The sequence below is a fragment of the Poecilia latipinna genome, unplaced genomic scaffold (genome assembly GCF_001443285.1).
Source record: "Poecilia latipinna isolate Pla-1442-1.1 unplaced genomic scaffold, P_latipinna-1.0 Scaffold794, whole genome shotgun sequence".
NCBI lineage: Eukaryota > Metazoa > Chordata > Actinopteri > Cyprinodontiformes > Poeciliidae > Poecilia > Poecilia latipinna.
The window spans coordinates 42565-58204 of record NW_015113410.1 but is presented as its reverse complement, the minus strand read 5'-3'; the positions used below and the strand labels follow the sequence as shown (position 1 = coordinate 58204).

At 36.0% G+C, this 15640-nt stretch overlaps 1 protein-coding gene across 1 annotated transcript in view; it reads right to left on the bottom strand.

Annotated features, from left to right (window-relative positions):
- Positions 1–30: 30 nt before the first annotated feature.
- LOC106956170 (diacylglycerol kinase iota) overlaps positions 31–15640 on the bottom strand; it is a 37908-nt gene continuing 22298 nt past the window's right edge. The window contains exons 22-34 of the mRNA XM_015046824.1: positions 15181–15243; positions 12004–12104; positions 10991–11070; positions 10686–10730; positions 9198–9267; positions 9066–9106; positions 8868–8992; positions 7975–8000; positions 6957–6994; positions 4513–4633; positions 4383–4419; positions 3959–4058; positions 31–2246 (exon numbers count right to left, since the gene is read on the bottom strand). Of these exons, the coding sequence (XP_014902310.1) occupies positions 2136–2246; positions 3959–4058; positions 4383–4419; positions 4513–4633; positions 6957–6994; positions 7975–8000; positions 8868–8992; positions 9066–9106; positions 9198–9267; positions 10686–10730; positions 10991–11070; positions 12004–12104; positions 15181–15243 (958 nt within the window). The 3' untranslated portion in view covers positions 31–2135. The remainder of the gene's footprint in view (positions 2247–3958; positions 4059–4382; positions 4420–4512; positions 4634–6956; positions 6995–7974; positions 8001–8867; positions 8993–9065; positions 9107–9197; positions 9268–10685; positions 10731–10990; positions 11071–12003; positions 12105–15180; positions 15244–15640) is intronic.

The following is a 15640-nucleotide window of genomic DNA, read 5'->3' as shown; positions in this document are numbered from 1 at the left end:
AATTTCCTTGTTTTTTCTGGGACATTGAAAAGTGGAAATTTGCTCTTTTTTTTTCTACAACGGCCTCAAAATGCCATCATGAGAAAAAGCTCAGCTGCTGCACTTTCAAATATTGTTTTTCTTTTTGAAAATACTTTCACCTGCCATATCCTCACCTTTCCACCCTGACAGGTGAATTTGCAAAGACGATTTGCTAAGAAAATAGCAAATTTGACCCCAAGGAATGTTTTGTTGAAACAGAACAGCCAATATATTTCAGTTTTTAAAAAAGGTGTTAAAAAACAAGCAACACTTTAGAAAATTTACATTTCAGGCAAAAAAAGGGATTAATTTTGCATTACTGGTCCAAAGTTCAAGCTGTAATCAACACCTACAGACAGCCGTGGTACAGATGTTTAAAAATAACCTGTAAGAGCGTTTATCTTTTATTGCAGCAGTAGTAATATACATGTAGGATGCATAAAAGCTGGTATTTATTCATCCCAGACTTGGGATGAATAAATCTCTACGGTTTAATAAATCAGAGAAGGAAAGGAGAACATGCCATTCAGGTGATTCAGGCGTGTGTGGCTCGTTGCAAGTCAGGACATGGCCGTAAAAACACAATTATGCTTTTAACTTGGTCCAAATCTACAGGCAGTCATGAGTGAGGAGCACAGAGCAGCCCGACCTCAACAAACAAAGCATTTCTTATCTTGATTTCCACTGGTTTGGAAATCAAGATCACAAAAAGACACATATGGAGTTTGCTAAACTCTATCAGGATTTCACCTGAAATATAAAATAAACGTTCAGAATGTGGGAAAACCACCTAATGTGTAAAGTTAATTAAAAAGAGAGAGTATGTTTCTCTCCTGAAAGCCCCAAGAAACACAAATTATTGAAACATGTCATTTTTAAATAAGAATTTGCTGCAAAACTGAAAATGGTTTATATCTGGGTGTCTTAGTAGCATAACGATCCAAACTTATTGCCAAATAAACACTAAAATGGATAAAAATCAGCTTTATTATACCTGCAGTCCTATTGAGAAATGAATAAATTTGTGAATTTCAGATTTTTTCCAGTGCAAAATGAAGCCGCTGCAATAAAAGGTGAATTTTTCTGAAGGTTTTCTCAGCATCTTACCAAAGGTGTCTGTACATGTGGATGATTTCTGTTTATAACGTCACAGAAGAGCTCAGCTTATTAATGCCTCCATGTACACAACTGGGTCAAAGGTCGACGTGTTCGTAAAAACTGACAAGTTCAGTCGTGTTGGTGATGTTGGTTTGACTCCAGACCGGACGGACGGCACAAACAGGACGACCAACACAAAATGAAACCTGGGTTCTGGTACAGATGAGCTACATTCAGTTTGGTTTTGTTAGTTTGTTGTTTAGCTTCAGAGAAGATTTGTGGTAATTGTTTCACATCAAACATGTGGCCTCCACTTTCCATTCAAAAACAAACTCTGTGGTTCCATCTGGAAGTTTCCAAGATGGCCGTTTTGACTCGTATTCACAGGAGAAGGTTAAATCCTACAGGACGCCCTTGTTTAAAACATTTTTTTTAAACTTCTCTGGTAAAACTGTTTCCCAGAAAAACTTTGTTTAGGAGAAATAGAGCGCTGCAGTTTGGTTTCTGTGTCATAATGAGCTGTGACTCATCAGGTGAAAACATCAGCAGCATGTGACAGACATGTTTGAGTTCACGCCCTGCAGATCCAACCTGGATTCATGAGACGGTGGTTATTTGGATTAGATATGACACCACAACAGTGTAATGTCTTTGGCACACAGGTTTATGGGATAAATAATCTGCTTTGATCGCAATCCTGATCATTTTCCAGACTTAATATAGTTGCAAAATATGACCAAAACAACTCCATTACAAGACGAATTGCACTTGCAATTGTTAAAAGTCAATCAACCAGCACAACCAATAAATAGAATAAATAAATATAAATAAATAGTCGAGAGTTAAAATCTCTGCTGCAATGCTGCCGCGTTCGGAGGCAGTTCGTTTCCTGGTTCGCCTCTGCACCTGCGGAGTGAAATCCAGGACAGGTGTGACACTCCCCTCCCGGTTCCTCTCTGCTCCGTACCGGTGCAAATCCAGAGTCCGGCGGGAGAGAGCGACGGAGCGCCAGCGCCTCAGACTGCGGTCTCCAGGTCTTCGTTGGTGCCGGATGACGTCTGCTGCTGGGAGCTCAGGAAGACGGCGAGCTCAGAGTCTCCTGCTGCTTGGTCGGCCGCCGTCTTCCCCTGGTGATGAGCAACAAGGTTGGAGATTAACTCGACGTCAATCTGTTAGTCATTCAGCAAAAAGTATGTCAAAGCCAAACACTTTCTCACTGCCCGACACAAAATCAGCAAACATTTTCTTGTTTTATTCTGCAAATGTAACTTTTTTGGTACATTTTTATACTTTGATTACACTTTAAAAAACAGACCTGTTTTCTGGCAATAACTTAATGTTTATTGGTGAAAATAACTGAAAATAACTGTTTTAACTGTTATGTCACATTCCATAGGCAATGCTCGTTACCTAGCAACCCCAGCAAAGTTCCACACATTACCTAGCAACCCCAGCAGAGTTCCACACGTTACCTAGCAACCCCAGCAAAGTTCCACATATTACCTAGCAACCTCAGCAGAGTTCCACCATCACCTAGCAACCTCAGCAGAGTTCCACATATTACCTAGCAACCTCAGCAGAGTTCCACCATCACCTAGAAACCCCAGCAGAGTTCCAGAACATTTGGCCAGTTGGTTTTATCACTCCATCAAGATCAGGAATGTCTTTAAAAAGAAAATTGTGGCAGAAAGTTTTGATAAAACTTTACAATATTAACAACTTATTGAATTTAATTAAAGTTAAACATATTTTCACTTTGACCTAATTTAGTAGAATGCAGATAATTGAAAACGTAATATTTAAAAATACAACTGTAATCTTGACTGTTCTATTTCTGGAGTCTAGTTCTGATTTGATTTGACACATGCGACTTACTGCATTCTTGTTAGTTGTGCAGAAGGCTCCACTTCTGCTTTTCAGAAATGTACAGTTGTACCCATTTGCAGCTATTTTCACATGCTAGTGTAAACATTGAGTTAGTGAGAGTGGCCAGAAGCAACTTAATTGAATTTAAAGTGACAAGAGGAGCTTAGTAGGTCACCTTTAACAAAAAAAAAAAAAAAAAAACCTCCAAAAAACTTCTGTTTAATAAAAACAAAAAACTTTTGCAGCTGTGGGGAAGCCTTCAGCTTGTTCAGTTTGTTCTTTTAACTGTGATCATCTTAGTTTCTGCTCAGCAGCTTGCAGGTGTGCTGTAGCACAATGCCAGGACACAAAGACATCAACAATGATTCTTTAGAAAAGGAAGTGTTCGTGTACATCAGTCTGAGAAAGGTTATAAGGTAATTTCCAAATAATTTGATGTGGAAGTCCATTGTTTACACATGTGAAACATTTAAAACAGCTGACTGTCTTTGCATAAGAGGGTTTCTCAGGGAAATGGTATGAAAAAAACAAACAGTGTGCTTCCCCGCCTCAGTTAGCATAACTGTTAAAGTTTTCACAGATTAAATACAAAAAAGCATCTTCTGTTTCTTTTCTGATTATAAATTGCTTCCACCACAGAGTTTATATTTTAGGATTTCAACCTGAAACCAAAATCAGGTTTAAATGCAGAAGCTCAGGTTGAGCTGAATTTGACTTATTTTTGCAAATAATAGCAAACTACACATCAGTGTTCCCTTTGCTATATTAAAACAAACCATATTTTTGCTTGTTTATTTTAAAATGAAACATCATGAAGCTAAAACTCTGGCTACACCAGAAGTTAAGAGAGACACGCCCTTTAAAGTCAGCAAAGCAACTTCTGGGTAAATCATTTACATATCGGGTTGATCTGAAGTTACTCAGCTGGAGTTACTGAAACTGCTTCATTTCTACCATTTCATCTGTTGGTTACCTGGAAGTTTGTCTTCTCCAGCGAAGCGCCGGCCTCCACCAACATCCGACACACTGCATGCTGCTTCTCTGAGGCGGCTTTGTGCAAGGCGGTCTCCCCCCTGCAGACACACAGGAAGGCTAAGCTAAATATAACTCTGGTTTGATAGTCGATAACAGCTAGACCACAGTGAAGCAAAACTGACAGAAAACAACAATTAGCAGGACACAGTTTGGTTGCTGGTGTGAATTCACACAAAAATGTCCAACTACAAATATCTTATATGGGTTCTTAAGTGTGATCGACTAAAAAATTGACTATTTTCAACACATTTTCGCCATCTGACTACATTTCCTGTAAAAGGAGTGACTATGCATGCTAGTGGAGTTTAACATCAGCAAACCTTCCTAATTAATACATAACGTGAACATATTTTCCAACCTACTTGTCTCTGTCGGTTAAATCCAGGAGAACTTTTGAACCTGCAGAGTAAGAAACAAAAACAATAAACTATAAAATATAAAAATCATCGGCATTATTTACCAAATGTGTTGGAATAGAGTCCAGTTTCTCACCTTGCTGCAGGATGAAGCTGACCAGATCTGTGTGTCCGTTCTGGGCAGCTAGATGTAACGCAGAACAACCGCCGGAGTCTCTCACCAACAAGCTGACTCCTCGACGTACGCCATCCATCAGCTGGACAGAAAATACGCCACAATGTACAAGAATCTTCATGTTTTATGCAGAAAGTGAGAAATAAAATGACATTCGAATCACATGCCACTTTTAAGAAGTGCTTTCCGGCATGCTTTGGATCATTGCTTTTAAATTTCTACTCCAACCTGTAAGCCTTTAGAGGAAAAATCCAGAGTCAGAGTGATGGACTCAGACCTGAACCTTCAGAGTCACATTAAGACAGTTACAAAGTCAGCCTTCTACCACCTGAAGAACTTTTCCAGGCTTTCATTTCCACCGGGTTAGTACCAAGCCGTTCAGCAGTTCACCGCTAATCTGGAACAAGCTTTCAGAAAACTGCAAAAACAGCTGAAACACTGACTTCAGCCCACCTTGTTAAGAGCTGCCTTTGACAAGAAGTGGTGAAACATTGAACAACAAATTTGATGTTTGTGATTTTGACAAAATGTTATGTTTATTTCTTGTTTCATAATTGAACACTGTATGATGCAAGTCTTTATATCTGTTGCTGCTGTTACGCCTAAATTTTCCCTTTGCGGGACAATATTTCTATTTCTAAATCACTTTAAACTGCCTTGTTGCTGAAATATGCAATGCCAATAAACTTGTCTTTGAAAAAAGAGGAAGTGCTTAAGAAACCGGTACAGTTTAAGAACCACCAAGCCTCAAACTTTCGATAAACTGGAAACGGAAATGGATGAAGCACCCAATGTTGCATCATGTTCAAAGTGCACTCAGTTCAAAATCAACACCTTTAACATCAATTAAAATTCAAACCTGGCCAAATCGACGAGCCAAATGCCTTTCAGAGAAACGTTTTGTAGTCAGATTAAGACAAATATTGAGCTACTGAGCAGAAGTATGTTTGGTGGAGTGTTAGGCTGCGTTCACATTGCAGCCCGAAGAGACCCAATTTCAATTTTTTTTTAAATTTTTTGCTATAATGCGACCTGTATCTGACTTTTTCATGACAGTCTGAACAACACAGGTCGGACTTTTTTCGACCCAGGCCATTAGACATCCTATACGTATCTGATCTTTTCAAACGTGACCTGAATCTCAGAAGGTCGAATTCATCCGACCTGAACGTCATTGATACTCGACAAACGTCACTACGCTGCGTCCTGATAGGTGCAAGCGGGAAGAAAAACAGCAGCCATGATGGACCTTAATGAGGATTAAGTTATTAATATCCTGCTCCGGTCAGATAACTTCAAATGTGTAAGCTAAGCTCTACCGTTAGCATCCATGTTTACGTCTGCAAATGCTGAGCTTCTTCTTCTTCTTTATTATGGCAGTTGGTAAAACATTACTCAGCACACTGTGTATCGTTATTGCGTCCTTTACTGCGCATGCAAGACACTTTCAGTTGTTTGCAGTTCACACTGTAGGTCACGTACAAGCCGCATATAATTGGAAGTATGAACAACCATGCAAAAACATAAAAATAAAAAAAAAAATTACGATTTGACAAAAAACTTGGAATTGGGTCACTTCAGGCTGCAGTGTGAACGTAGCCTCAGTTGGCAACACATGGACTCATCCAGGACAAATCACAGTGAAACAACTTCTACATCCCAGAACTGACAACTCTAAGTTTTTGTTTGTATTATGAACCAAGGAGTTCATAAATGCTGCATCATAGTAGCTTTTAGCTAGTTTTGTTGTTGCTAAGCTACAGGCCCAACAGCTGAACACATGTGGGGAAATCTGGATATCATAACCACAACATAACCATTACTCTCCCTCTCTCTCTTCCACGCTTCCTGCTCAAAAGTGAAACTTGTTTTGTGCAATGTCATCTCTGCCTCACCTCTTCTGGAAAGGAAGCTCAAAGCTTTGTTCTGACGAAACCTGTGACTAAAGAACGGTGTGGAAACGTTTTGAAGCTAAAGATTTAAATCTACTCTGGACAAATATACGAAGAGGCAGAATTATGAAGGGGCATGACTGCTTCAGATAGCAGCATGATCATCAAACATGGAGCAGTTTTCCCAAATCCCAACTAAAATACAGTCAAAAAATTGTGGAGTAAAAGCTAGCTTAGCATCAGGAGACCCGAAATTCAAGTTATACAAAAACCACTCATGTTGCTTTAAGGAAAAGACAGAGAAATATTTTAAATTATGGAATGAAAAAAATAGTTAGAATTAATTTAATGACTCACTGGTGCTTTTGTTTAATAGAAATCCTAAACAGACTGGAAAATCCTGTGGATTATTCATGCAACTCTACCCTACTGTAAACAAACAGGCAGAACTGGCTTTAGAGTTTTTAAGTTTTTGGACATCAGGGTTTTTTTCCCCAGTGGAAAGTACCGTACCAGTAGAAGATCTCCAGTACTGGCAGCGGTTAGAAGAGCTGCAACAAAACACAAAAACACACAGAGAAGTCACGAGACGCATGATTCCTGTAGAATATAATTAGAAAGAAAACATGTCGAAACAATTTGATCCATAGAAACTCTGACAGGAATGTTAAAATCATCTGACTCATTGTGATTTAAAAGGTTCAACAGATCCAAACCTGTCGTCTCAGAAATAAACCTTATGATTGTCTGACTAGTGGATAAAATGTGTGTTTCTAAAAGTGGCCTCAGCAGCACATTAAAATGGTTTTATAGGCACTAAATGATCATCATCTACCTGGAGGTGGCACTGGATAATTTTAATGTTGATGCAGAATTGCATAATTAAAATGCAAAAACTTCCAGAAAGTAAAAAAATAAGTTATAAATTGAGTTTTGGAGCTGAAAACACGGATAAAGATGTGCAGAAATTTCCTGTTTAACCTTTGTGACGTGAAAATGAAAGCAGAGCAGAACAATAAGCAGTGAAATGATTAGCAGTAACAGGGAGTTCAGGGAATTCCTGGCTGTAAATAACTAAACTTTGCTCCAGGGTTTCCTTTTTTATCAGGACAAGTCCAGGCATGTCTCAGTTCATTCACCAGAAACAATATTTTATGATTCTGGTTTTCATGCTTCACAATTCTAAATTAAACTCTTAAAATTCTCTTGAACAGTTGAAGCTGTTTTAATGCATAACGAGCTGATGAAGGGAAAAGCAGTAATCAAAAGTAAAACACTCAGATTTTTACTTTGCAAAAAGTCGAATGGAAAAAATATGAAAAATTCAGTAAAGCGTTTACTTTATTGATTCCTTACATTTTAAAGGTGTTTGTTCTGTTTACTGTATGTTTTTGTCTTTTCAGTGGTAGCGTGTTTGTTTTCAAAAAAATCTACAAATTCACATATGTTACACTGTAAAACTATTATGTTTGCTATGTAGGTTAGGTTTGATTATATAATTATATAAAACTAATGTGGTTATCATGGTTACCTTGTTCATCAGGTGTCAGAGGAGCACTGGAAAAAAAAAACATAAAAAAGAACAATGATTTCCTTAAATGTTCCCAAGCAGCAAATCTGATTATTAAAAAAACAGAAAGGTCAGCATTTATTATTTTCACTCAGGCTTTCCTTCCAGTGGTGCCATGTTAAAGTGATACTGGAGGCTCTGTTGTGTTGCCATGGCAACCCCTTGGCATATTTACGCCATTTTTTAATCTATTGTTCAACTTTTGCACCAAGAACACAATTAAATGTTTCTAATTTGTAAGAAATAAATGATAACATTAAAATAAAAACCCCAGCAAAGTCAAAGAAAAATGCAAAGTCAGCATTTTACAGGCAACATAAAATGACATTCAAACAATATTTTTCAGATAAAATTTACTTTCCAGACTTTAATTTTCAGACTTTTTACCATTTTGGAAGCATAACACAGAAAGTAACCATGAATCTATAACATATATTTCAACACTAGTCCTACTTTAAATGATTACATGGCTTAATGGCAATAAAGTCTGATAATGTTGGTATTTTTCTTTACTTAAACAGATGTGGAAATATTTAAACACAATCCTTTTTTAAAATGATTAACTCTGAAAGTGCCTTAAAAATTTATTTCTCTTACTGAAAAAGTGATCCATTAAATAATAATAATAATAATAATAAAAAAAACACAATTTATCATTTGCAGTATAAATCCATCATCTAGTGACATCTGGTGGTGAACAGATGCAACTGCAGCCACATTCAACACCTCAATGTATTCAGACCTCTTCATTAAATCATTCCCCTGGTTCTGAAGTCTGAAGCATTAAACTACTAAAAAGTGCTAAAAGAAAAAGATTAAAATGAAATTATTCTAAAAAAAAGTTGCTTTCTTACCCTGCAGCAGGTTCAACCACCAGATCTGGCATCCCAGCCGACGACGCCTGACTCCCCACCGGTCCCTCATGGTCCAGGATGAAAACCTCATCCTGACATATTTCTGTCACAAAGTGAAGATGCTCCTGCAGAAAACAGTCAGAGTGAAATAAGAACCTGTTCTCACCAGGCGTAGTGACGTCTGACTGCCGTCCTTACCTGAGCTTTGTCGATGCGATAGAAACGATCAGCTGATGTCGCTGAAATCATAAGAAACAAAAACAAGTTGCTTTGTCTGTAATTATAACAAATAAGATTATACAAAATATTAAATGTGTTTTTGAAACTCACAGTCCAGGAAGCTCCAGTTAGGAGACAGTCTACTGGTTGAACTGGTTATGGGAACGCCTCTGATTTCATCCTGCAGGTAAAAAAAACAAACAAAAAAAACAAAAACAAACCATTTTATTATTGAACTAACAATTAGAAATGCATAGATAGACACAGTAAATTGTAAAAGTAAAGTAAGCAAAAAAGGAAAGAGTAGAGAACATAAAGGCATCAAAGGAAGCAAGGATGGAAAGAAGGAGACAATGAAGGAAAGGAAGGAAGAACGAATGAATGAGAAACAAGAAGGATGGAAGGGCAGCATTTAGGAAATGAAACAGGAAATAATCTCTGTAAATATAAATCATATTTTAAAATTATCTGAAAAATATATAAAATCCAAACTTTTCCAGACGGCATATAAACTCTAAATTTAAGAAGCTGGAAAAGTTTAATTCCTCATATTCTTAATATTGAAAACAAATGTGTCAAAAGAGAATATAAGTTAAAGGTGCTGAGATTAAAAAAAATAATTCAGAACAGAAATTATGGAACAACTGAGATAAACTAAATCTCTCACTACATTTAAAAGCAAGTTTAAAAAAATCCCTATGATGAATTATTGGATGTTTTTTGTGTAATTATTACATTTCTAAGTTAAAATCTTTATGTAAATAAGGGGAAAATATCCTTGAACTGTTCGTATTCACTGATCGGTGATTAAATAAAAACTTAAATGACATGAAATCATTGTAAAGAATGCAACATTTTTCAAATGACAACAAATCAAAACCTAAAAATAGAGCTGGGCGATAAGACTTGGAGATAAAACCTCAGTATTTTTCTGACAGCATATCTGAATTTAATTATTTTAATCGTTTTGTTTTCTAAAATTGAATCACAAAAAAATTAAAAAGAGGTTTTAATTTCAATCCTCCCTTCTGTGATTTGTATGTTGGAGGTCTAGAGAATTTGTATTTAATTATGAGAATAAAGTCATAACACTAGCAGAATAAAAATGCAATTTTACCAAAATAACATCTTAAAGTTACAAGAAAAAAGTTGTTTTAATGAGGAAAAACTCTTGATTATTTTTTTGTATTGGATTTCTCATAAAATTATCACTTGATTCTTCTAATATTTATATTTTATTCTAGTAATATTAAGACTTTATTGTCATATTATTATTGACTTTATTCTTATATATAAATATATATATATATATATATATATATATATATATATATATATATATATATATATATATATAAGAAGAAGGAAATCGTAGCCTGACTCTTATATTTTGTTGTAGAGTTTAGATGAATTCAACATCTAAACAGAAGCTGTAAAACAAAATGGGCAAAAAAATCCAGATTTTCCAAAACTTAAATTAAAAAAAAATATATAATAATAAAAATTGATTGATCAATAAAACCGATTTATCGCCCGGCTCTACTTAAAGGCCCAAATGTCTAGAAATATTCCCTAACTGTCCCTCTCCAAGCGAAGTACCTGGTAGTGCACTCTGTGGCCAGTAGATGGCGCCTGGTGTAAATCCTAGCAGGCACAGCAGTCAGGTTTGAAGGTTAGCAAGCAGCCGAAGAAAAAACAAAACACACAAACTTCCACACATGTTAAAGTCAAGAAGCTTTCAGCACATGAGACAACCAGCTTAATAAGCAGCGCTGCGCTCCGAGGTCACCGACCCGCCAATAAATAACCCGGATCACGCAGAAGAGGAAGAAGCGACAGAGGAGGAGAGAAATCAAAGCGGCGACGAGCAGACGCCGATGATGATGATGAAGATGAAAACTTGCCTCTTGTAGTCTGTCGATGTAAAGTCTGCAGGTCTCCAGGTCGCAGTCGCCCCTGACAACCACAATGCCTACTGGGATTGCTGGGAAACACAACAAACACGTAAAAACACTTTAAATTACTTCCTCTTAGTGCAGGGGTGTCCAAAGTGCGGCCCGGGGGCCATTTGGGGCCTTTGGGCCACCAACTGGTGTTCAAAAATGATACAAATTTGGCTTTTTGATGCAGATGGAGACTTTTAATTTGTAATCAGGGTAAAAACTACCAATGTAATTTTATTTTCTTGTGTTGTACATTGAAGTACAACAAAAAGTATTTTGCTAATCAAGTTTTAACAAAAGGTAAAACCAAGTTTATCCAAATTTCTTTCTTAAATGTGGCTAAATAATAGCAAGCGTTTTGAAACAATGTGACCCAAAGCCTGTTCTTATTACTGAAAATAATACAGTTCAGCACAGCAAATATGCAAAATCTGAGATGGCGTATTACTTTTTTTTTTTTTCTAATTTGGGAGGGGAGGCGGGTGTGTGTGGAATCGAAGAGTTATTATTTTTAAAAAAACTTTTTGAAAATTTTCTTTTGAATTTTTTACCAGAAAATTTCCAAGTGATTTTGTGATTAAGCATAAGAGTTTTCAATTTTTGGTGAAATTTTAATCATACTGCTTTATTTCAAAAAATTATTTTTATTTTTCTAGAAAACTTGTCAAATTTTTCCAGAAAAAATTCCAAGTTTTTTTTTTTTTTTTTTTACAAACTTGTGATTAATCACAAAATTTCAGAGTTTTTTGTGAAAATTTACTCAGGTATTCAAAGTTTTCCTGAAAATTTGGAATTTCTCTTCTAGAAAAATGTTAAAAAAATTTCAAGAAAATTTCCCAGTTTTCTAGAAACTTGATTAACCTGAAAATTATTTTTATTTTCTTAATTTTAGGGTTTTGGCCTATGTGGCATAAAGTTTGGACACCCCTGTCTTAACGGGAGAATATTTAAATGAATATTTAAGCCGGCCTTACAGATGTCTCGCAGTCGCTCCTTGTCGTACTGCAGCCTGTCGTACTCCTGCAGGCTGATCCGGTTCACCCGCAGCCGCAGACGGTCCGGAACCGCATGAGGGCTGCAAGGGAAGAACATGGCAGTGCATGTACGTGCACGCACACGGATCAGACATGCTCGCAGCGCACACATGAAACGGAGCAGCGACCCGGAAAAGTATTCACATTTACAACCACAAACTTCAGTCTGTTTATTCAAATTGGGAAAAGGAAAAAAAAAAAAATCTAACGTGGGTTTTAAATGTTTTTTATGAATAATAAAAAATATATAGTTTTAAAAAACATATTTATGAGACATTTTCAAACTCAATCTTCTAGATTTATTTTCATAATTTTTTATGGACATTTGAGAGCAAAATATTCACCTTGTTTACGCACATCATGAAATAAAGATGGCAGGACCAGTGTGCTCAATTTGGACAGGACTTAAATGCATTTAAATTATTTTAGTAATCGATTATTCTATCAAATATGCTGATGATTAATCGATTAATCAGATAAAAATTGGTACATTTTGCAGGTTATTTAACCACTTTGGCCTTTTTAATGCAATATTAGAAATACATTAAACTATGCAAATAAATAATTCAGTTCCTTTTTTAAATAAGAAAATAAACAGTTTATTGTCTTAATGTAGTGACATGTAATTCCTTTAGTGAATGCTTGATCTTTTATAGATTAATTGACTAATTTTTGGATTCACCGATTAATAATTGATAGCAAAAGGTCCTTAATAAGAGATTGTTTTTTTAAAATGACTTCTGAGATTTCTCTGAAACTAAGTTTCTAATCTTTTAAAATATGAAATAAAGTCTTGAAATGTAAACATTTTCCTTGCTCAAGGTTTCCACACTGCAAAAACACGAACTATTACCAAGTGGTTTTAGTCCAAATATCTTAATACACTTCAAATAATACAAAACTAACTTAACAGTGACTTTTCAGCCAGAAATAGGAGCTTGTTTTAACTAAATAATTCCTTAATATTGATAAGTTCTAGTTTCACAGATTTTTTAACCTTAAACAAAACATTTTCCAATGTTATAAGTGAAATAATCTTTCTAATTACTGACTTCATGAGTAAGTGGGGTTTATTTTTGTAAAAATATTGGAACCTCTTTCCACTTCACATTAAGCTCCACTGATGTTTATGGTTGTAATGTAACTGAAGAGGCTTGAACACTTTAGCAAGGCACTGCATGTAGTTTGTATTTACGCTGACATGCACGCACAGACGCTCACAAATCACAACTAAATCTGAACTTTAGACATTTTTGCAACTTTTAGTTCCTGCTGTCTGGTTCTCCTCTTAGCTAGAGCCTTAAAAGATAAAGTCTCACTAACTGGAGGCTGTAAAACATTTTTAATCTAATTCAGCAGCACAATATCAAATCTGAGCTCTGGTGATGTTTCAAAAGATGCTGGAAAAGAAACAAAAAACCATCGGAAACTGCCCGCAGCATCTCACCATCTTACATTTAAAAGAATAATAATAAAAAACCCTCACTTTCATCCCTCAGATATTATATAAATAAGTATTTTTGTATGGAAAGAGCAAAGACGTCACATTGAGGGGAGATATAATAAAAGCAGAGCTCACAGTAAAGTTAAAGGGACGACAGCAGGAAAAGATAAAGACGAGGCAGAAGCACACTGAGAAGACGTCAGCATGCCGCCAGACACTTCCTCGCTTTAGTAAACACTTCCTGGACAGACAGACACTTACATTCAGCACAGCAGTTTGACCCATATTTGATGCTTTTTAAAAAAAAAAGAAAATATATGTATATTAAAAAAACCTGCTCTACGTTTTAAATGTGAAAGTTTTCCCATCAGACTTTTGCTGTTGCAAAAACAAACATTAATGTTTTTAATCATAAAAGAAACATTTTCATAAACTCTACAGCTAAAATGGGTCTTTTTGTAATAAATTCTTCAATATTCCTCTGGTCTAAACATGTTTTGATCCTTCTGAACTGATTAAGACGGAACAAACAACTAACATTTATGTTAGATATCAATTAATCTATCAATTGTGCTGACGATTAATCAGATAAAAAAAATGCAGATTTTTTAAATCAAAGGTTGGAAATAAATAATTCAATTGCTTTTTTAAATAGCAAAATAAACATTCTATTGCCTAAAATGTAATCACAGAGTAGATTTATTATTTGTAGATGCAAATGAACATCTGCAGCTGAAAAATACTTTAGATATCAACTTGTGAAGCTAAACTGTCACTTTTTGTTCTGAGTAGAACATAGAAAGGTTTTTTTTATTTATTTAAATGCAAAATTTATATTTCTGAACAGTTAGCAGCTCTGAGCGTGTTGTTCTTTTGGCAGATGGCCTTTTTAGAGCCTGTACTCCATTTAACGATTAATTGATTAATAAATTAGTTGACAATTGTATCAGTGAATCATGATTAGTCTAATTACTTGTTTCAGTCCTGCAAAGAAAATGCACAAACATAAACAAAATTACACCACAACATTCAAATCTACCAGAATATGGTGATCACATTTATTGTCAGAGAGGCAGAATTAATTGTAATTGTTTCTAAATTAGCAGCACAAAATCTTTTATTTTTGTTGCAAAATCCTGGTGAGACTGATCCATGTGAAAAGATACTTAATAAATGCGGAAACGGTTATTTAATGATATTTTAACAGTTTGTTAATGGATTTTATCAAAACATTTTGGTGCAACTGGCCCTTTAAGAACATTTATGATCTTAGTACGAGTTTGACACCTCTGACATTTTCTGACAAATCACATGAGGAATTATCTTATTGTTGCTAAAATACTATTTCTGTTTACCAAACTGTTCTTTGAAGTGAGTAGCTTAAGCTGAGATCCTCTTTTATTTAAAACCATGTAACGTTTATCACCTGGAAACTATTTAAAACCGAAAAGGTTTTCCTCGCCGAAACTCCTTCCTCAGATTTGACTTTTGCTCAGAACATTACGATCAGCTGAAAACTAAACTGTAGGAAAAGCTGCGGTGATTTCCGTGACACGGCCTTCAAATATGGGCCAAACGTAACGGATAAAACGAGACGGCACCTTTCCATCCGCGCCGACGTGCACAGAGACACGCGAGCGTCCAGCGACAGAACAGGGGTTAGAGGTACTTACACAGAGAAGGAGTCGGGGGGAGCAGAGAGGCGGCGCAGATCAGCTGCACACACCTTCTGAATACTACGGCCGCACAAACGCAAACAAACACGACAAACACGGGAGAGAGGACGGACGGATGGCGGTGGAGAGAGGAGACAACAGGAAAGAAAAAGAAAAGGCGGGGTAAGTGTGTTGGACGGATGAAGAAAATAAGAAAAGGATGGAGAGGAGGAGGGAAAGATGGAGAAAATCCCAAAAGGTAAGTCGACAGACATTGATAGCACAGTCCCATAGCAGTGACACTAGATAAACAACAAGAAGCTAAAGTCTCTACTCTTCTTTCTACCACAAAAGGCTGGGCGATCAACTGGTTTTATTTTTTGAAAATTACCTTTTTTTTTTTTTTTTTTTTTTGGGAAATTTTGGTTTTTTTTCCCCCCCCAAAAGGCTCTCTTGGGTTTGCGCCCTTTTTTTACGA